Here is a 22935-nt window from a genome sequence, read left to right on the forward strand (position 1 = left end):
CCTTGAATAAAGGCAAGGAACCGGCTGCCCCTGCAGGAAAGCTCCCTGACTTGTGCACTTCCACGGAGGGAACCCCAAGAAGGTTGAAGAAGCCGCGCAACGACAGTAATGTCGCTGCACCTTCCAAAACCTTCACGGAGGCCACCGTGAGACACCCCAAGGTTGTCAAAGAGAGTGTGTGCTCGGCGAGTCTTGGCCTACACCTGCCAATATAAAGGAGGTGTCTCCTAGGGACCAGTACTCCTTCCTGGAAAGGACAGGATGGACGATGACCTAGGACAACTCCTCGGGAGGATGTACAATGGGTCACATTTGGCCTAAGTACTCTACAGATACAGAACTCTCCTTTTAGTTACACTCGATGAAAAAATATACAACATAATTCTAACATTCATAATTAATCAATATAAAAAGTGTTAACTCGATTTATTCCGAAATTTCTGTGGCAAAATAAACTCCGGTTGGATGCCAGGGGTGGATATAAAAAAAATCGCTTTTTTTCTAATTGGCATAATTTAGGCATAGATTTTACTCCTCAAAACTTTCTTGTGACCGTCCCTGTATTCCTCTGTCGAAGATAACATCTTGGTATGATTTGTGTACATGAGACCAACAAAACAATTGTAAATAATCGAAACCATTTCAAACCAACGCGGACAGCACCGTGGGCGACAAAAAAATTGATTATTAATTTGGGTAAGTCATCACTCTTTCTGAAATTTAATTATGGTTCGTTATTTATAACAATAGGATCAACCTGTTCTGGTCCATAACACGAAAATTACATGTTCGGGATTGTTTTACCTAATCAAAATTTATTGCAAACCATTCTGGATGACTGATTTTTATTCGTTTTGTGTCTAGACAAATTTGGAAGATCGTATATAGACGTTATTGTACAAGAATATAAAAATGATGAAAGATAACATGTGCTTGTTTTTCAATTATATATGCAATGGATGTTTGAATTTGCTCAATTATCAAGTTATTCAATTACAGTAAATAATATTGAGAGTGTCACTCGATGTTGTATAATTTAGCAAAATTTTAGCGAAAAAATTTCGAAGAATTTTATACTCGCTGCATTATGTTACAAAAAAATAACAGATTTTTTCGTAATTGCTGCTGACATATATTTTGAAATTATTGTTGTTTTTTATTGATAAATAATCTAGAGACAAAAGTCAGCTCGGCTGTGTGTCTATAGATGATGCTGATTTGATAGTCAATTTGCTGAAACTACTGGTGTTAGGAATCTAACGTTAAAAGGCAAGATCTCGTTAGTCCTCAGCTCGCACAAGTCTCTCAACTTCTGAGAGTTGTCGTTCGTATGGGGGCGACAGCTGATTAACGGAAAAACAGATTTTAAACAGAATAGACAGATACTGGTGTCGTGTGAATAATTGTCCAGATCATTAGAGAGATCGTAAAGGACTAACAAACTTTGCGGTTGAAGAGTAAAGAATGAACAACCATCTTCGCAGAAACACACGAATCGAAAACCGAACATGGGACGGAAGCTAGAATTCACAATGCGAAAACATTATCGGTAGAAACACTTGCTAAACAGGCAAGATAAAAAACATTGACATATTCTGGCTGCATTTGGGTCACTGATGATCCCAAAAGTGGTATCAAGAGCGATCTGAGAACGCCGTGAAGAACTGAGAAATGTGGTGCTCAGGAATAGATTGACTCTATACTCAGTACTAAGACACCCAAGAATCACACGCAATGAAAAAGTTGATGAGTGTGTCAGATGAGGATGAACAACTCCATAATATAGACCCCGTTGTGGAGATATCAATATCTATGATACGGAACAAGATTGGGAAGTGGGTCTATGAGAAACATAAAGAGTACTGGGGAAATATACACGGAAACATACGGGAAAACTTTTATAAGGGGTTTGGTTAGGTTAGGTTAGGTTAGGTCCAAAGTGAGTAGGTCTATTCGACCCTCCACCGCAACCCGCAAGGGTTTATTGTGGCTCACACTTATTCACACTTGACCAAATAAACCCAGCTTCTTAACGAAGCCGATTAGTTTGTATAGGGAGTGGTCTTTCAGGTCAGATGGTAAGAGTACGGCTCTGCCGATCTCTAAAAACCTGATTCGGTTCCCAACGGGGCAGGCACAGAGTATATGCTCTGCTGTTTCATCGTTAATGAGGTTGTCAGATAGTCAAGGTGCAAAATTTCTACTTTGATACCCTCGACAACTCTCCCATATGAGGGTTTTTGCACGTCAGCTACACCTGGCGATGCTTTAGATTCAACCGTGCAGGGCTTTCTCGCCTCTGGTTTTGTTGAATCATCACCAAGCGCAGAAGTTTGCTAACCTGCTCATGGGGGGTTTGTTCCTCCAACTGAGACAGATTCTGCGTACGCCGCTCAAGAATTTGGTGCAAGGCGGCGGTTTTATAAGGTACCCCCCTCTTGAGGAGACGATTCAGTTGTTTCCTAGCTGCAGCACCAAACCTTTTTTTTTAGGTTCAGTTATTGTATCAGGAGTTGGGGGGATTGGGAAGCTCTCGCTACTGAACTAAATCTACAGGGAGGACAGTTGCAGTCGTAAACTCGACATCCATCTTCTCTGTAGACTCGCTCCTGAACTAAATTTACAGGTAGGTCAACTGGAGTCGTAAACTCGACATCCATCACCTCTGTAGAGTCGCTCCTGAACTAAATTTACAGGGAGGTCAATTGGAGTCGTGAACTCGACATCCATCGCCTCTGTAGACTCGCTCCTGAAATAAATTTACGTTGGACTTGTAAACTCAACATCCATCACCTCTGTAGAGTCGCTTCTGAACTAAATATACAGAGGAGTCAGTTGGAGTCGTAAACCCGACATCCATCTCCTCTGTAGACTCGCTCCTGATCTAAATTCACAGGGAGGTCAGTTTGAGTCGTAAGCTCGGCATCCATCTCGGCATCTCTATAGACTGAGGGTCAGAAAGAATTTTTGAGTTTACTCTGTCCATAAAAGTCCCACAAGTAGCTAGGCAAAGAAAGTCAATCACGGCATAGCCATGCATTACCGTGACAAGGCGATGCTACGACGAGAGGGCGCCCGGTATCTTGAAGGTTCCGTAGAGACAGCTGACAGGCTCAGTGTCATTCATCCTCTCGGCACGGATACTCACACCTTAGGATTAAGCCATCATTGGGATGCCATTCAGTTAGGGAAAAACAGAACCACAAGTGATTATGTCATTCCCGTATCCAGCGGGGCTACGTGAAAGCAGGCATCCGATGGCCGGTTTGCTAAACCTCCACATCCCAAGCCAATGCACTCGCCAAAAACAGCATGCACAGTGGTTCAGGCAGTGAAAGATGAAGAAGGTCAGACAATTCGCCTTTATGAGGGGACTGTCGGAAAAACAATGAGAAAATGCTTCAGCAACTCAGGGATCGAGTTGGAATCATTACTGGGCTACTAAGAGAACACACAAAGGAAGAGAGACAGCTGGTCATGTGCTTTACAGGAATGTGAGGCACTGGATCACAGAAGGCAACCAATTTACGAACAACCGAAATTATATACAGGAGGATGTGACAAGCATTCAACAACGAATCTGTACAAACTAGTACAACAAACATAGTTGATGGAGTGGATGTCATTTAAAAGCCGATTAAAAAACTCTGTGATGGAATATCTGGACAACAACAACATTGATCATAAACTACTGATTTGTCAGTTATCGAGATATGGTGTCAAAAAAATCTCTGCCCAGCACCTTCTAGTGTCTTTTTCAATCAATCGGAAACAAGTTACTGATTAATTCAGAAATCTATGGAGCTTATGCGAATGACTTCATGAGATATCTCAACATCACTAACAACTCTGATGATACACGGTATGTTATGTCGATAATACTAGAATATTGTTGCCGAAAATTATCCAAAACATATTCTGAAGTGGTCTGAAGGAAATAATTTTATATTAAATGGATCAGAGTCTAAAGGATATGTCAAAATCAGTTTAAATGCTGGGAATCAATTCGGACGAGAACAGCCACAGACTAAGTAAGGAATGCTTGAAGTTATTGGAACCGGTAAATGAAAACAAGTTTTAGATACCTTCGAAAGTTAAGAAATAGAAAAAAGTATGATGAGATCTATGAATGGCAGCAAAGGTGCCATTTCTAACTGCTCTCTCACGTAATTATATAATCAAGTAGCAATTGATATTATGAACAATAACAAAATACACGGAACTAATTCAATGACCCTCATAATTTGAGGTAGTTATTCGATTAGATGCATGTGAAGACATTAACATAGCCGCAGGAGTTTTTCTCAGTCACCTCCATCCCATGGTATGGAAATAACCATCTCAATTTTATTTCAATATCAATATCATCAATATATCATTATCGTTGATTTGTAATATATCAATATCGTATACTTCTCTACATAGTACAAAAAACAAATTCGTTTCCCGCTGAATGTCCCTGTGTATGCTTAGATCTTCAATAGTACGCAACGGATTTGAATGCCGGTTATTTTAATAGATAGAGTGATTTAAGAAGATTTGTATGTATTTAAAGCGCATAATATCGTAGAGAAACACTGATAATTTTAGAGGTTTCTATAGTGATCTCGTGAATAAATACTTCTTTTGCGATTACATTGCAAATGCTGGCTGAAGCCTACGAGATAGATAAGTCTTAGTATGTGTCTATCTCTTAGGAATAACACACAAAAACTCTTTTCTATCCTCGAGAAATAATGGCGCATTAATCCTCATCCATTAAGTACCTTAAATACATTGTGCATTTAATTTAGATCCACAATAATTAATTTTAATGAATATTTCTGAAGATATTACAGATTCAATTAATGTATATTTAGCGCGTCGACTTCGCCCTATAGCACTTGCGGAGCCGGGGCGGGTCGGTAGTCCGTTCATTAAGTAACTTATTTGGACCAAGAAAAAAAATTTTTAATGAAAGAACATTTTCACCTCAATCGTACACTGAACTCAGAATGTTCCGAATATTTTTGGATGTAAGTTTTCTATCCTAATTGATAAAATTATCTCGAATAGTGTTGAAATTCGTATTCAAACTGTAGGATGAAACCCATTACAAAAGGTGGGAAATATGATAGAAATTAAATAAAAAATAAATTACGGGCGATTTGAGTTCGAAAAGTGGAAGGGGGTAAGTTTGTAATGGTAAAAAATGGTTTATCTCGATTTCCGGCAAAACTACAAGTCCTATGAAAAAAAGTTAAATAGCAAAGTTGTAGGTAATGTAGGTAAAGTTGTATTCACAGTTTTTCCACAAAACCTCAAAATTTATGTGAAAAATTCAAATAACCCAGTTTTTGGTTTTTTATTTTTATCTTTTTCAAAGAAAATTTTCTATGAATTTTTGTGGAAACTTACTTTTTTCCATGCATGTTCCAAATGCAAAATAATTTATTCGATTTGAAATATTTATTTTTTCACCTTATTTTGACTTAATATCAAAAAAGCACCCTAATTTTCAATCGAAAGTTTTCCCATCAAAATATCAACTTTTTTCAAGAAGTTGGTGTGCATTACCCTAGCAAATGTTCTCAGAAAATGCATAAAATCGAAAAAAACTCGAATTCGATTTTATTTATCATTATGTACACTTCTATAAGAAAAAGTGATTGCTGCAACTTTATCCAGTTAAGAAGTTTATTTATTCAATTCTAATTACTTTTTGATGGATTCGGCCGTTACTTGATGAAGATCCTTAGTAATTTCATAAACTACACCTCATGATTTGATCTCCACAAACTGTATTTTAAAAATATATCACGACATGTTTTGCTAACACAGTAGCTTTATCAAGAGTGATTTGGAATCACAGTGCAAATTTTAATGAATAGCTCAAAATTGTACATAATGATTTTAAAAAAGAATCGAATTTTTTAGATTTTTTGCATATTCTGAGAACATTTACTATATTTATGTATATTTTTTCACACCATCAGGAAGTGAAGATTTCAACAAACGAAAAGCACAACGACTTTTTGGAAAAAACTGATATTTTGACGCGAGAATTTTCGATTGAAAATTAGGGTTCTTTTTGATATAAGTCAAAATAAGGTGGAACAATAAGCATTTTAAATCAAATAAATTACAGTGTATCAAGGATATAAAAAAGTAAGTTTCCACCAAATTTCGTAGAAACTTGGAGATTTGAATTTTTTACATAAATTTCGAGGTTATGTGAAAAAATTGTAAATACAAAAATTGTATATATTTTCATTACCTTTGCCATTTAATTTTTTTTCCAAAGGACTTGTAGTATTGCCGGAAATCGAGAAGAGCCATTTTTTACCCTTAAAAACTCACCCCCTTCCACTTTCCAAACTCAGATCGCCCGTAATTTATTTTTCCTTCCATTTTTACCATATTCTCCGCCGTTTCTGATGGGTTTCATCCGACTATTTTTTTTCACTATATCCATTTTTGAAGGCTTCAGTCCTGGTCTACTACTTGTAGGCGTGTTGGAAATGCAAAAAATATCTACATGCATTTTCTGCTCTCAAATAGCCCTATTTACAGTTGGTCCATATGAGTTCAAGTAAATTCATATATTTTGAAACCCATGTACATACTCAGTAGCAAATGATAGTGTTCGGATGCCAACACTAAATATCAATCATACTCAAAGACTATTATAAACTTTCACGGCCGGAGATAACTGTGTTGAAGCTTTTTTTCGGGTCTGTTGGTCTTAGTCTGTTGGTTTTTTTGCGAAACTTCAGAAACAAAAACCTGCAGACCACAGTCAAAAAACCAGGAAAACAGCTTTGACACTATCTATATTATAATATTCGTAGTAGAAATATCAGTGAGTATAAATTATGATTCTTCTGATCAATGAATATGTCAACCTTTATGTGATTTCTATTTGAACTCGCAATTAAATCGTTTTTTTTTGCAACTGAGATTGCGAGGACTGAAAAGTATCACTATTCAACTGACCAACAGTTGTATGTAAACCTGTTGATACAGAAGACGACATTTATATTAATCTTGGAATGGGTCCAAACCATTCACGAAAGAAGTCAAGCTTCTCAGATGACACTAATTATATTTGGATTATCAATTTGTCAAACATGAAATCTATTACCTGCAATCATGTCCTAAAAAGGATCATACTCTTGTGAAACAGTTATTCTTATCTCAAGTAACAGCAAAGACACCAATTAGCCCGTAATAATTGTGAATAATTTTTTTCATCGGGCAGAACAAGGAATGCATCAGGTCGTTATACTGACCTACTCACTCTAGCGAAGTTCGAAAACAGACCAGTCAGAAGGACATTCGACAGACCTTGAAACCTGCAATGTTGTGGAGCGAGTCCCAAGTAAATTAATTGTTAATTTAATCAATATTTTTCAGCCAGTTCATAAGAATGCATTGAACTTGACAGAGAGTATTGAAAAGAGAGTAAGTACTGTTATGAAGAAAATTATTGGTCAAGGATCAGTTCGGTAACATGTTTTATAACTGGAGAAGAGCGATGAACCATTCTCCAATGTTTATCGTTATTTATAGGAACTGGTCGGTATTAATTTTATTGATTCTTTTGGCGGTGGTGAAGAAAGTGTGGCATTGATATAATGTTATGATAATAATGATAATTCATCTGAAACTTGGATGTATATCGAAAAAATAAATGAATACATAAGAAAGTATCGTATATGAAACAGATAATCGTTCAACTGCAGCGATGAGTTATTGATTTAAAGCAAAACACTGAAATCAATTTATATCACACACACTTTAATGGAAGCTTCCATGTATGTTGATTTGTTTTTTTTGTATTCTTCTGTAAAGAAAAATGTATGATATTATTTTCAGTGACCCAAAATTTGCTGAATATCAGATGAAAGAGTTATCTATGAACATAATTTTCTTTGAAGGCTGCTGGATTTTCCCAGCGGTGAAAAATTTCAGTCCAACGTGTATATCATAGGGGAAAATCGAAACCTGATCTAGTAAGTGAATTTTAAGAAGACTTTATTGAATACATTGACGGAGGTGAATACCCAATAGGTGTCTTCTGGTGAACAGCAACTTCTGTGCCCTTGGTAGCAGGAACCAGAGGTGTCTGTTTGAAACTAATCAAACCTTTCATTAGAACAAGATCTCAGTTTGTGAAGGGACAACATAATTTGATGCAGAACACAATAGGGTATGGTCTCCCATGCTCTATACCCCAACAGAGATAACTTCTCAGTTTCATTATATTTCTCTTCATTCTAGTTAAACTGGAATTTTATAATTTCTTATATATCGAAATTCTGTCACAAATTTTTGAGCTCTCAGATGTACTTAACACAATCAGGTTGAAATTAATTTCAGGTATTACTTCTGCTTGTGGTTAGATTCTGTACTTGCATAGAACATGTAGAGTTTGAATATTACTGGAATTTTTTCTCAACACCAAACCGTTATTTCAACACCTCGACACGTGTTCCAATCACCAAGGGATCATCTTCAAGAGCAAGATCAAATACGATCTTCCTCTTGAACGACAGCCCACAAGTTGATTTTTATGTGAAACACTACCCACTTTCCCTACTGTACCGTCCATAATGCCAGATATTACTTATCGATAGCAAATTATTCGACAAATAATAACACAGCTTAACATTCAAAAAGTTTTTTCTAGTTCTCAAAATAACTTGGACCAGTTTTTGTCCGCTCTTCAACTCGTCCTGAAAATAGAGGTTTCTCTCTCTTGTGGAAAAATGCTTAAATTCAATCTATACTCTGAACTAGAACGAAAAACGTTCCAAATGAGTGATAGATCAGTTTCTTCTCTATCGGTATTGAATAGTTTGAATGTTTCAACATCACAAATACAACAATATGGTTTCCGAAAGCGAAGATCAATAGGTACTGTCTTACGTATGTCACCCGTCTTTGGAAATATGCTTTCGGAAAACACAAAGAGTGTCGAGCTGTTGCGTTTGATACTTCGACAACTTGTTTGACCGTGTTCGAGGGTTTATCAATTGTGTGTTCGGAATCACACGTTAAAAGGTTAAGACCTCGTTAGTCCTTAGCTCGCACAAGTTTCTCAACTTCTGAGAGTTCTCGTTCGTATGGGGGCGACAGCAGATCAACGGAAAAACAGATTTCAAACAGATTTTAAACTTTTATGTTCTTCCAGACCATCCTTGATTGTGGCTCTCTGGCTCCCTCAGAGCTCGTTCCAGACAAGAAACCATCAGTGGTTATCCGTCGGATATATTTACCAATCAACGCGGGTGTTTCTCGGGGATCCACGTTGTATTAAACTTTTTTTATATTAAACATCAATCATAACCAAAATTCCGATATTTTGCTCTGCTGGTGACAGAACTGCTGCCAATGCACACCCTCGGCGACAAGAGGTTCGACTTTTAGTGAATACCTAGAAATTTCAGCTTGGGGAACGGAACGTCATAATCTCAGGGCCCTAAATTCCGATTGAATTGTTTAGTTCAGATTGGAAACCAGTATATTTTGGTATGATAACGTTATTGGTATAGCAGAGTCAGCTTCTCAGATATCAGGGAACTCTGTTTTAAACCAGAAAGTTTTACACATTTTAGCAACCTTCAATGCTTCATGAAACTCAAAAAATATTCTTTAAAAGTCATTTTTGTAGAGGAGTCGATGCTTCTTGTTGTTGTTCTGATACTTAACTTTTCTCAATCTGGAAAATGAACAAGACTGAGTAGGAAGAGAACCTGCTGAAGTGTAATGAAGGGCAAACTGTTCACCCCAAAAAGTTACTGCGTAATAAAACCACTGAAAAGTATAATTTTGTCAATGAATGATATCAACAAATTCTGCTAACAATTAAAATACATGATTGAGAGAATAAATTGTGAAAACTTAGCTTTTTAGAACCGCTAACATTTCGGAGAGTACACTCCTTTCCGTTTTAAAAAAAAAAAAAAAATATGTTAAAAGCACTTTGGATGAAAACAGGAATATTTTCTTTAAAAAACCTCATAAGAATATATATCACCCAGATGTCATAATCGATAGTTTACATGAACACACATATAGGATGTTTTCGTTTACAACCTCTAGCTTGAGCAATTGTAACCATGTAAGAGTCACTTCCACGGAGTTATTCGAAATACACTTGTTATCTGTTTCAAAAAAGAGTATTATTAAGAAACATCCTGCACAATGTACGGGTATTTGTTTTTTTTTTCAGTTTCAAAATTCAGTACCGAAATTGCCAGCAATTCTGAGGTATCAGGGGCTTCAATAGAGCATTAAATCTGTACGTTAGTTCATAAATTAAAGTCTCCTCTTTCTCCTCAGCCAAGTCTTGCGATTCACGACGTTCCGAGTAAGAATACGAATAATACGCGAGTAATATCCGTGATGTCCATAACATTTAATTTTATTAACGTCATTAATTTGAATCTCCTGCTGGTAGAGGTAATTTAGACGGAGAACATTTTCGAGTGCACGAAAACGCACTCCTATAAATTATTGTGCTTTTTGGCCCGTGTTTCAAATGGGGCAGACATGCATGGAATCGTGTAAAAAATATTTATTCGATTTTCGAAGATTCAGTTTCGGCAACACAATAAATTTATACACATCGTGGTTGAAGTAGAGATGGATTGAAGAAGATAAAACGCTAGAAGTGAGAAAATGTTGGATGATAATTTATATATTAGGCTTCTGCGTGTCTTCACCATGAGATGGACTTTGTTGAGTGATTGCACTCTTGCTCTAGTCCAGTTTTCTGATTTTTTGAGATCATTCCTTCTACGCAACTTATTCTTTTATCGATATCTCTTTTGAGTAAAAAGCGTTTTCAAACTTTTCAGCGATCATTAATGATGAGTTGACACTTCAACTATTGCAAAAATATGCTGCGAGAGGGATACCCCTAACTTTTATTAATAATGAAACTGGATTTCTTCAAAGATCTCAGTGGGAATTCCTGGAATTTCTCCTCATTAGCTGACAAAATGAGTTTTCGGTGAACAATTATTTGAATATCAAGGATAACGTTTCACTGCTGTTCTTTCAATAAGAGACCTTTAGTGTCATAATTCAATTAATAATTTGAATCAATATTCCATATTTTGCTAATTGATATGAGAGAAAAATTGTGGAATATTTATAGCTCTGGAAGTATATTTTTCCTTTTTGGAAAGTCAAAAATTTTATTTTTTGTGGAGATGCACAAGCACTTCAGGAAAATGTTTGTAAATCTCTGAAAGAAAGTAACGATTTGAATTGGAGAATTAATTCCAACGCCATTCGCCTAATGAAAATATTCTCTAAAAGTTTATTTCAAGGTGTGCTAAGTTGAACTACGAAACGATAGAAAGCTCTATTTTGCACTTCTATCATTCATTGATCTGGGTAGAATCCAGCAAGCTGAATTAGTCTGTGAGAATCTGTAGAAAAGAAATAGCTCCCCAACCTCCCTATTGCAGGCTTTCAAAGGTGCTTGTGATGTTTGGCTCTGCAATCAGGCGCGCGGCTCTTTCATGGTTAGAATCTATCTGCTTGTAAATGTGATAAGTGGCGGAGTTGCATATGTGTGAGCAAAGAAGTTTTTTTGAGTTTCTTACTGTTTTTGGTTATTTGAACTTCCACGATCCGGAAAACAGATTGAGAATCTAACCTCTTCTACACTTCAGCAGAATCTCTATTGATTCAGTTCTGTTAAATTTTCAGATTGTGGAAGGTTAAATACTCCAAAAGTAGTGAAAAAATATTTTGGAACGAAATCCTGTTTCTTCAATTTCTTACAGGGCAGTATCACAGTCATATATGTGACCAATATTCCGAAAAAGATTCAATTTATTTTCTTGCCGTTTTGGATATATTACCTTCCATTATAAATAGATAATTTATCCTTCATTGCACCCACTATCCAAAAATAACAAGAAATCTTCCGAAATGAAATCAATGAAGAGGATGAACTACAGACTAGTTTTGAGGTGTTACCTCTTGTCAGTACAGGAAAGATCTGACCCAAAAGTAACACATTTACGAAGTCACTGTTAGAAATCTATAAAGCAATTCGATAAAACTGACGTTATACTCTGTACATGTGGACAGATAAATGCAAATGACAAAAATGTCTCTTCATTTGGAACTTTCCCAAAGCACGTATCACAAAATATGTTGTCGAAGTATTTGCTACCTGCGATCATATCCTAGGTGATAACTCTTCTTTGAAACAGGTAACAAGTGTATTTTGAATAACTCTGTGGAAATGATTTTTACATGGTTACCATTGCTCAAGCTCGAGGTTGTAATCGAAAATATCAATCTACCGGGATTCCCGGAAAACATCCTGTATTATTCATGTAGACTATCGATTATGACATCTGGGTGATACATATTCTTATGAGGTTTGTCAAAGAAAATATTCCTGTTTTCATCCAAAGTGCTTTTGAAATGTTTTTTTTTTTGAAAACGGAAGGGAATGTACTCTCTGAAATGATAACGGTCCTAAAAAGCTGACTTTTGACAATTTATTTTTACAATCATGTATTTTAATTGTTAGCAGAATTTGTTATTATCATTCATTGACAAAATTTTACCTTTCAGTGGTTTTATTACGCAGTTACTTTTTGGGGTGAACACTTTTATTATACTTCAGCAGGTTCTCTTCCAACTCAGTCTTGTTTATTTTCCAGATTAAGAAAGGTAAAGTATCCGAACAACAACAAGAAGCATCGACTCCTGAGTTTCATGAAGCATTGAAGGTTGCTAAAATGTGTAAAACTTTCTGGTTTAAAACAGAGTTCCACGGTATCTGAGAGGCTGACTCTGATATACCAGTAACGTGGTCATTCCAAAATATATTGGTTTCCAATCTGAACTCAACAATTCAATCGGAACTTCGGGCCTTGAGATTATGACGTTCGGTTCCGCCATTTCCACCTTCATAGGCCAAACTGATACTTGCAATACATTTTTATTTATGGAAGCATCCTACTGAAACATAACCGAAGGAATTACAAAAATTAAAAAATCGCTTTTTCATCGAGCTCGAATTTTTTTCACCGTACAAACTGAACCATCAATCTATTCATTCCCGCCCGAATATTTTATATTTCTCTGCCGACCATCTGAAGTTTCGACTGCACTGGACTGATTGATTTCATCACGGATGCAGTAAAAAAAATGTGATGAAGTTGCGGCTGCAGTGGAAACTGATATACCCGCTCGATAGAAACATAATACCTTGGTCGAAAACAAAAATTATCGCGGGGCAAACGAAGATATGTTATTTGAAGTGCCAAAGAAAGGAATTGGAATTGGTGAAGAAAGGAATGGGAATTGGTGGGCGTTATTAGGGTTGACCATCTGGTAGTCTGCGTGAACTGAACGTGATTCATCTGCCAAATATTTTATATGAATCGGCCCACGAAGTCTGTGCAGACACCAGAGGAATTCATATGCATTTATAATAGTTGATGTTACGTGGGGAACCGATGAACTTGTCAGCCGATACAGTTATACTCAATGATTCAGAGTTATGATATTTGGGATAGGATATGGATTCATTAATAATAATAATGTTCATCCACCATTTGCGATACATAGCTATGTATGGTGGGTCAAAAATGATTAATTAAATGAAATAAAATAAACAAACACACTTTTTTACAGTACGTTACTTATGAATTGAAAAATTGAACAGAACAGAAAACAGAACACTGAAAATGAAGCAAAAATATAAAGTGATACATTCTTTATATATTATATACAGTGGCAGTCTGTTATGCAAGTTTATTACGTACAAGTAAAGGTTCCTATGTACAAAAACAACACATTTCATTATATATATTACAATCCCAGATTGAAAATCAATCTTATCAGTCATTTCTGAGAGATGAAAACTCTAGAAAATTTCTTCGCACATCCTCAAGCCATTATGTTCAATAATGTATTTCAACTACTTGATTGAATAATGAGCCGAATTGAGTTTACTGCACACTTTTAGTATATGACTACCCCAGGTGAGATCCCCATCTGAAATAGTTCCAAGAAAATTTACTTCTTTTAATATTTGTATGTCATTAAAAGAGAATAAATCACAATAGAAATTTGAAAACAAATGTTTTCATGAATACTGACTTACATTAATTCAAAATCACAACATTTACTGAATACTATATTGCTCAATAACTGAATTTATTTTCCATGATAACTCATTGTCGTTTTTTCCAGAAAGTGATTCTAGTATCGTCAGCATACATAGTTTCGTGTAAATCTTATATGTATCCAGGTAAGTCATTCATAAAAACCCAGAATAACAATGGACCCAGAACAGATCCTTGTGAAACACCTAATTTTACATCATAAGGAACTCATGTAATTCCATTAAATCCAACCAAAAAACGACGGTTTTCCATGTACGATTCTATCCAGCACAACATTTCACATTGTATGCGGACGGTACGTCAATACTTATTTCGAAACAGTTAAATTATTCTCTAGAAAAAGGATGAAATCCGTTGCATCTAAATACAGGAAAAATTCAGTCAATACATTCTCATAAAAAGCAGAAGCAAATGCCTACCATTCATGCAAACATTAATAATAAAGTTTTGGAAAATGTATCGTGTGTAAGATTTCTGGGTCTATACATAGATGAGTGTTTCGACTTAAGTATACACTATGAGAATTAAATGATATGTAACATTGAAAGCATTTGAACGGTGTCTTAGAAAATGCCTGTTAAAAGGTGGACTTCACTCCTTGAACAAGTTTTAGTCTTAGTTTTAGTTCTATTTCTCGGTTGAGTAGCTATTGTTTTTCGACTAATTCTATACACGTTTCTGCTTGTCACTGAGGAAATAAATTATTATTATTATTATTATGTTCAGACAATGGAACCTTCATTAAGAAATACTAAATACTAATTTTATTTCAGCTGTGACAGTGCGCTACCTGACCAAGAGGTATATAGGAGAATACAGTTCGACTAGTGGTAAGTTATTTTTTTTAATGATTCAAAATTCAACAAAATTAACACATGTTTCACAAATGATGTAACGGCTATTTCCCACTGTACACCAACAGAGATCAAATGAAGATTCAGTACCTGTTTTGATCATTTCGCTACCTTAATCTTGACGTTTCAGTGATTCTGAATCCATTTTCCAAATTTCATCTCCATTCTCCATTCAAAATGAAACAATAATCTTCAGAATGCTGACTGATATGGTGATGATTATTATTATGATTTATGACTCAAATTGTCTAAAAATATGTTAACGGATTTGAAATCTATATAAAAGCAATTATTGAAATGTTAGATACATTGAAAGTACTGAAAACGACTGATCGAAATATTGGAATGACTTAGGCTAATTGCACACCCACCGATTGTGGACGGCCGATTTTATACCGGTCGTCCAAATTCCAATAGCGAACCACATGTGGGAACGGGACCTGGCACACATGTTTACCGGTGATCGTCGCCGATCACCGGTCGGCGGTGATCGGCGTCGTAATAATGCAATCTCAAATTCAGTTCGTTCATATGATTTGTCAAATCGACATAGAAGGCTAACTTCCACATCCATTCACTATTTTCTAAATCGGCAAAAGGGCGCTGCTTCTCATTTAAAAAAAATTCGATCTCTGCTCGAACTAAGCCAGCGTACGGCAGTATGATATGGTAAATCATTTTCTTCAATCTGTTGAATAAACTCGCGGAATTGTCGGTGATTCAGCCCAGTGGATCCGATGAAGTTAACAACTGATACGACTGGTTTTAGAACTTCAGACATATCCAAACATTTTCCGCACAAGGACTGTTGATGAATGATACAGTGTAAGACTAATGGTTTTGAACCACCATCATTTTCTACAGCCTTTGACACAAGTGCAACCGCTTCTTTATTTTTACCATACATATTTTTGCCTCCATCAGTTGTTATAGATTTCAAATTTCTCCATCGACGGTTCTTTTTATCAATGGCACTTTCAACTCCCTTAAAAATATCTGCCCCAGTTGTCGTGCCATGAATACTATCAATATCAAGAAGTTCTTCATACACTTCATAGCTTTTATCTACTCCACGAATAAAAATCAACACCTGAGCAGTATCTGACTCATCCGTTGACTCATCCAATGCTAGAGAGAACCACTCATGATGTCCATTTTTGTCAGACAGTTGAGATGATATATTTTATGCGATGTCTTGCACCCTCCGAGCCACGGTGTTTGCTGACAAACTGACACTTTTAAATAAATTTACCTTTTCGGGGCATATTTCTGCGGCTACTGCAATCAAGCATTCTTTTATCATTTCTCCATCGGTGAATGGTTTGCCACGTTTTCCGATTTCAAGAGCCACACGAAAGCTGGCGCGAGTTGCAGACTCTTGTTCAGTATTCGCTTTGGTAAACAAAGATTGCTGCGATTTGAGTCCGCGTTTCAAAGCTTCAAATTTTTCCTTCCGCAAACTTCCTGTATACTTGGAGTAACTTTGAAGATGTTTCGATTCATAGTGTCGTTTAGTGTTATAGTCTTTGAGAACAGCTATGGTTTCATTACAAATTAAACATAGCGCCTTATTACTGGACTCAATCACAAAATACTGAAAGTTCCATTTTTCTTGGAACGTTCTGAATTCACTGTCGATTTTTCGCTTCTTTTCCATACTAACAAATCACACATAAAAACAATGAGTCAAATCAAAATACTTTTATTAACGGTGTTACTTTATTTCACAATAGACAGTTGCGCTTCCTTCGCCTTTCCTACGCAGACTAACTCGCAGTTGCGCCGCTAGCCTTTTTATATGCAATTATTACAGCCATCTCGAGGTGATCGGAATACACTAGCTAGAACCAGAATTTTCTCGAACCAACGCGGTAATTCCAAATATTTAATTACGCCTAATGCCACCTAGCGGGTAGCTGAAAAAAATAATACATAGTACCACTACTCGCCAATAGATGTCGTTAAGTGTCACAATACACAATAATAATTGACATGCAAAAAAAGCGTAAGTTTGCTTAGGTCACGCACTTTGCGACTATCCTAGTCTAGAAATATAGTTAAGGGCAGAAATTGGCCCTTGGAACAATCTGAAAAAATCATTATGGCCCGAAGGCTTCAAAGTTTGGAGACCCCTGGTCTACAGCATTTTTAAGACGATGTTCGTGAGGTCACTAACATTTGACATGAACGTGACAACACCGTGAAATCTGTTCATATTGCATAACTTTATTTTCTCCTTCTTCCTGTATTCTTGTTGTTCTGACTGTGCCTACGACATTACCAATTTTTTTACTGCTAGGAAACATTTTATCTTTGGAAACAAAGACTTTATAGTTGGAATTTTGTTGAAGACATTTGATTTGATCAAGTAGTTTTATTTGAATAGATATATCATACATTCATTCATGTGCTTTCTTCTACTTTACGGAAATTTTACATTATGATTCGAGGTTTGAAAGAAGAGAGGGTAAGTCCCAATGTCGGTAATGTCGCAGTTATTTTTGAAACTTCGATTTTCCTTCGAAATGGAAAATTTTGGGTGTTACTTCGTGATGAATGAACCATTTTCTTATAGAACTATCTAATAATATTGGTATTGTTATTATTTTTCCGGAAAGTCTTGAGGAGGGGGGCTGTGTTTTGTAATAAATAGTGATTTGGTGCAGATCAGTGCAGAATACCTACAACCATACTAGCCAATTCAACTTTTTCTCCTTTTCTTTTGTTATTGTTCATGTTTTATCGAATTCACACCTTTTTTTTTTCATTTTCTTCAGCTGACAAACGAATGTATCACAAATCGATGATATTCAATTCAGTACTACATGTTTAAGTGATTTTAAAGAAATTCCGTCAATGTATAGATGGTATAGAAAAATGTATAGAAAAAAAAGGTTCGTTAGTTATATTATATTTTCAATAATGATAATAATGAGATTTAAATGAAAAAAGTTAACTCATTTATCAGCACGATAATTTTTTTTAAATATACGATATATTTTATTGGAACCACACAACATTGCGCACTCACTGTTTACTGTGTTAATTGGTAATGTTCTGTAACGAATGATCTACTGAAATGTTCTGTGTTGAGTACCGACAATAATGATGGTAATTATTAGATATAATTATGAGATACTATTACCCGGTTATTGCACACACTAATAAATATGATATTCACATGTTTACAAATTACCCTCCGGTAAAAGTTATTATCAATTAGGTTTTTATGAATAAAATTATTGATATTTTTTCATAAGGTTTTACCAAACCATGTGAACAAGGACAGTGGTGTGGTGAGTTCTTGCTAATCAATATGTTTTCATATAAAGGATTATTGTGCATGAAAATAGCGATATATATCTTGAACAAATCGTAAAAGAACTCCAAAAATATTCCCAACTTTGAAATTATTTCTGGTTTCTACAATATTTTGAAACAGTGAGATGCTTTGTGAAAATTTTGATATAATTCAAGTAACCTATTTTTAAGGCGGTTTCGAATATGTCGATCAGTTGAATGGACTCAACAGTTGAAATGAGGATTTAAATTGATTTATAAAACTATAAATGAAACTCAGTATTGAATAAATGAGAACATATCAATGAAACAATGCATTTTTATGATGATACTCGTATATTATTCCAAAATATGGAAAATCGGTTCCCGAAGTAAAAAAAATCTGTAGCACTTTGTATTTGAATTTATATTATTTTTGGAAGTAGTGAAGAAGAAAGTAATATAAATCATGAAGTTATGAAACAACAACAACAAAAATTAATTGGCGCTCCGTGGCGACTTGATTGATTCCAGTGGTGCATTTGTTTTTTCAGCTACAGGAAAACCCGGAAAAACCTGCAGCGCTACATCATCTGAAGATTTTAATCTGCCAATGTCCTCTCTTTCGTAAAATAAAATGTAGTGTTTCTCCAGAGGTTCAAATAAATTCAAAATATCGCTAAAATATTCAGTGACACGACTATCTTCAAACTTAAACCAGTCCGTTTCATCTTAGACCAAAGCGTAATAATGACCAGATTCAACGCCAGAACCACAGTGAACAATGACTGCACGAAGATTATAATAGCGGTCTGTTAGATTGAAGGGTTCATCTATTTCGAACCTTCGTAGGATTTTGGTGCTACCATCAGAGGTTGAGTCATGTTTGAAATCAGTGTTATTATTATTAGATTGACTGGTGCCTCAGCTGTACTTTTTTTCTAATAATAGTCAGTTAGTTTGTCGCATGTTTGGCAATACAGTTGACTATCACATGTTAAAAGTTCCATTTTCAGATGATTTACCAATCAGCTTTGCAAGGACTGGTTATCAGTCATATTAGGAAACGCTAGTTGAAGTTTCAGAAAGTCACATATGTTTTGCCACCTCTTGAATATTTACTACAAATTAAACAAGCGAAGATTTTTTCAGCAAAGAATCTACAAACACAAGACGAGATAGACTGTATGGAATCATTCAATCCAGACCGGTCAGGAGTATTGATTCTGCAATTTCTCTGCTCACGAAGAGTATTCAACAAGAACCCCAAGAATTCGGAACAATGCTCTTGTTGTCCTAACGAGTATCTACTGAACTTCAAATACTCCAGAAAATCGGTTGGCGGCAGAGATGATACATTCTTACGAAACTGCAACAGCATGAACAATTGTTTGAGTTTGATTAATAATTAGGAAACATTCTTGTTCTCGTTCATCGTTATAACCTCGTTCTTGAAATCCTTCGTGATGAACAACACTTGTTAAATGCTATTCATGCAGCTTATTATTGGACATACGATCATAGGCACATTTTTTCTCAAAACGAATCACCCTCTGAAGTTTCGTACCGTAGTTAGGAAACACCCTGTATATCTATTTTACAGTTTGAAGCAACAAAATTTAAAGTACTTGAGTTTCACCTAGCCAATTAATGTTTTATGTGTACCTGAGTTTGTAATGAATAAAATGACATGAGCTTGTGTACCAGTTTACACATTTGAAAGATATTCAGTATCGGGGAGTTGTTAGATTATATTTGGTCATTTAGAAAAACAACCGAATTTTTGAATTCATTCATTTCTGAACATTCTAGAATATTGAGTTTCAAACTTGTCTTTTCTGAATATAACACGTCATATTCATGATTGAACTCATGTCCTTCTGCTAAAAGGTGGTTTGCAAGGAATCAAGGAGCATAGAAGTTGTTTCTCAAAACGTAGTGCTTTTTTGTAAAACTGTTCAGTGAAAATCTCACAATGAAGTGTTTTTTGAATATGTTGGTTATGGATTTTTACAAGTATCAGCCAATATAACTATAACATCCAATTTGAGAACCACTGACGGCTGTTCTATGATACGTCACTGGATATCTCCTGTCACTATTACAAAATGAATATTTATTTAATTCAGTAATGTCTTGTTTTAGTGCCTAGACACGTGAGGTTGTTTTGTTAACCCTATATGTAAACTATTTCCTCATATCCATTACCACCTGCACCGAAGGCGGCCATTAAATTAAATAACCCAACAATAGTTTATTAGTACTCGGACTTTTCGAGGGTCTCTCAATGAGAATGTTTGTTTTGATTTCTCCTACGCACGACATGGAGTACTGCAATAGAAGGTATGAACGTGGGTGGTACTCGAAGGTTGCTACTACTGTGAGCAGTGGAAAATCAATTACCAGGATCCTGTGGGATGATTGGATTTACCAGTTAATCACGCAGAGAAAAAATAGAGATGTATTCATTCAACAACATGATTGACAGCATTCTCAATTTATTCGATGAAATCTACTTTTTTCGTGTTTCTGTTCATAGTAAGATGCCGATTCACTGGTGAAACGATTCGTAAGTGCAGAATTTTCAAGCAGTAGGGCCTACTTGGTTTCATTTAGAGTATAAGTTTTTCCAAATAGTCATATAAATTGTGTCATTCAATGAAATGAATTAGGTTAGGTAAGGTTAGGTTAGGTTAGGTTAGGTCCAAAGTGAGTGGTACTATTCGACCCTCCACCCAGCTTCTTAACGAATTCGATTAGTTTGTATGATGAGTGGTCTTTCAGGTCAGATGGTAAGAGTAGGACTCTGCCGAACTCTTAAAACCTGATTCGATTCGCAGCGGGGCAGACACAAACTATGTGCTCTGTCGTTTCATTGTTTTCCAAACAGAGGCGACAAAGGCCAATGTCCAACAGGCCTTCTTACAGTGAATTGTAAGAAGGCCTGTTAGTGATTGCAGTTCATCCCTACTGTAGTCCAACAACTGTTTGGTATCAAGCTTCGAAGGGTGAATAAATGCCTTGGAGTGAGCCAATTCTGGAAGATTCTGCCTGAAGTCCATAAATCGTCTTGCCATCCAGGTGTTCAATGTTTGTTTGGCAAACCCTAAAGCGGTGCCAATGGCAGGTTCTGGTCCGATGAAGCTGCTTGCAGCACCCTCCTTTGCAAGGGAGTCAGCCTCATTGCCTTCCAGGCCAGTATGGCCAGGATAATTTAAACGTTGCTCGGTGGGAGCCAATAGCTTTCAATGCCGCTTGACTGTCCGAGAATATTTTTATTGACTTGTTGGATTCTTTCAATACCTTCGCACACAATTCTATAGCGTAAATTTCCGCTTGAAATACAGTCGCATAGGTTCCTACTCAGGTTGATACATCTGTCTTGGGTCTGCGGCTGACTACACCTACACCAGAACCGAAAGGTATTTTTGATCTGTCTGTGAACCAACTATCTGCTCTTAATACAAATGTTAGTCAATAAATAACAACGAAAACATTTTGTTTAAATCAAGGAAAAGTTTTCCTACATAAAACAATAATTTTAATCTTCAACCTCGAATCAAAAACGTATTCAAAAAACACTTCATGTGAGATTTTTACTAAACAGTTTTACAAAAACGCAATACGTGTTTCACCATACAATGGCTTCTTCGGAAGTGTTTTTTCTAACTATATTCTACATATTCAATGCTTAATATACCTTATTTTACACTTTAAAGTACTTACATTTCAAGTACCTGAGTTTTACTTGTGTTTGTAGTGAATTAAATTACCTGAGTTTACACATTTGAAAATTTCCACATTTGAAAAAGTAATGGAAAGTTATTCAATTCTAATTGATCATTCAGTAAATTACCCGAATCCTTGAATCTATTGATTTCTAAACATTCTAGAATAATCTATAATATATATTTAGTTTCAAACTATACTCTTCTAAATGTAACACGTCGTATTCATGATTGAACTCATGTCCTTCTACAAAAGGTGTGGAATTGGTCTTTCTATTTACAAAACTACTTCTGTGCTCAATAATTCCTTGTGAAAATATTATCCCTGTATACAGTTTTGGTCAAGAGCCACAACTCAGCTTATATACTCCTGATGTATCCGACACCAAAGTTTTGTCTTTATTGTTATCGTATCTTTATTAGTATCATAACATATCAAATTTGGCGGTATTCCGCGATAACCTACCTGAAACGCGTTTAGTCATGAACTATGAAAATTTATTGATTTGTTCTTCAAGTTTTTTTTTCAAAATTTATTCAATTGCAACTGCATGTATGTCTGTCTTTGGGTATAAAAAAGGTCCAAAATAACGTCTGAGAGAGAAACTGTACTAAAAATTGATAATAAATACCATTTGTACAGAGTTGGCCAAATTGGCGACTTTTAAAGAGAAACTCCTGGTTTTAAACTAGATAGATGAAAACTGATGGCTGTGACTGAGGGTCAGATTTTATGACATACTCAATGGTGAAGACTACATATCGTTTCTGAGTTACAACATGTTTTTCAATGGTTTAAAAAACTAATTTTTCAAATGAGATATCAATAGTTATTGATGAGATAATAAGATTGTAATGAGACACCCTGTATATTTCTGTATAATTTCAACAGAGCTTAAAATTACCTTTGAAATAATGTAGGGC

The 22935-nt window shown here is 35.6% G+C and overlaps 1 protein-coding gene across 1 annotated transcript in view; it reads left to right on the forward strand.

Moving 5' to 3' along the window:
* The window catches only part of LOC111514435 (ras-related and estrogen-regulated growth inhibitor), a 410561-nt gene that overhangs the window by 169324 nt on the left and 218302 nt on the right, over positions 1-22935 (forward strand). Inside the window, exon 2 of the mRNA XM_074169595.1 lies at positions 14924-14980. Within this exon, the coding sequence (XP_074025696.1) occupies positions 14924-14980 (57 nt within the window). The remainder of the gene's footprint in view (positions 1-14923; positions 14981-22935) is intronic.

Source organism: Leptinotarsa decemlineata, unplaced genomic scaffold (genome assembly GCF_025532065.1).
Source record: "Leptinotarsa decemlineata unplaced genomic scaffold, Ldec_3_MD MMD2_P_RNA_scaffold_5, whole genome shotgun sequence".
Lineage (NCBI taxonomy): Eukaryota > Metazoa > Arthropoda > Insecta > Coleoptera > Chrysomelidae > Leptinotarsa > Leptinotarsa decemlineata.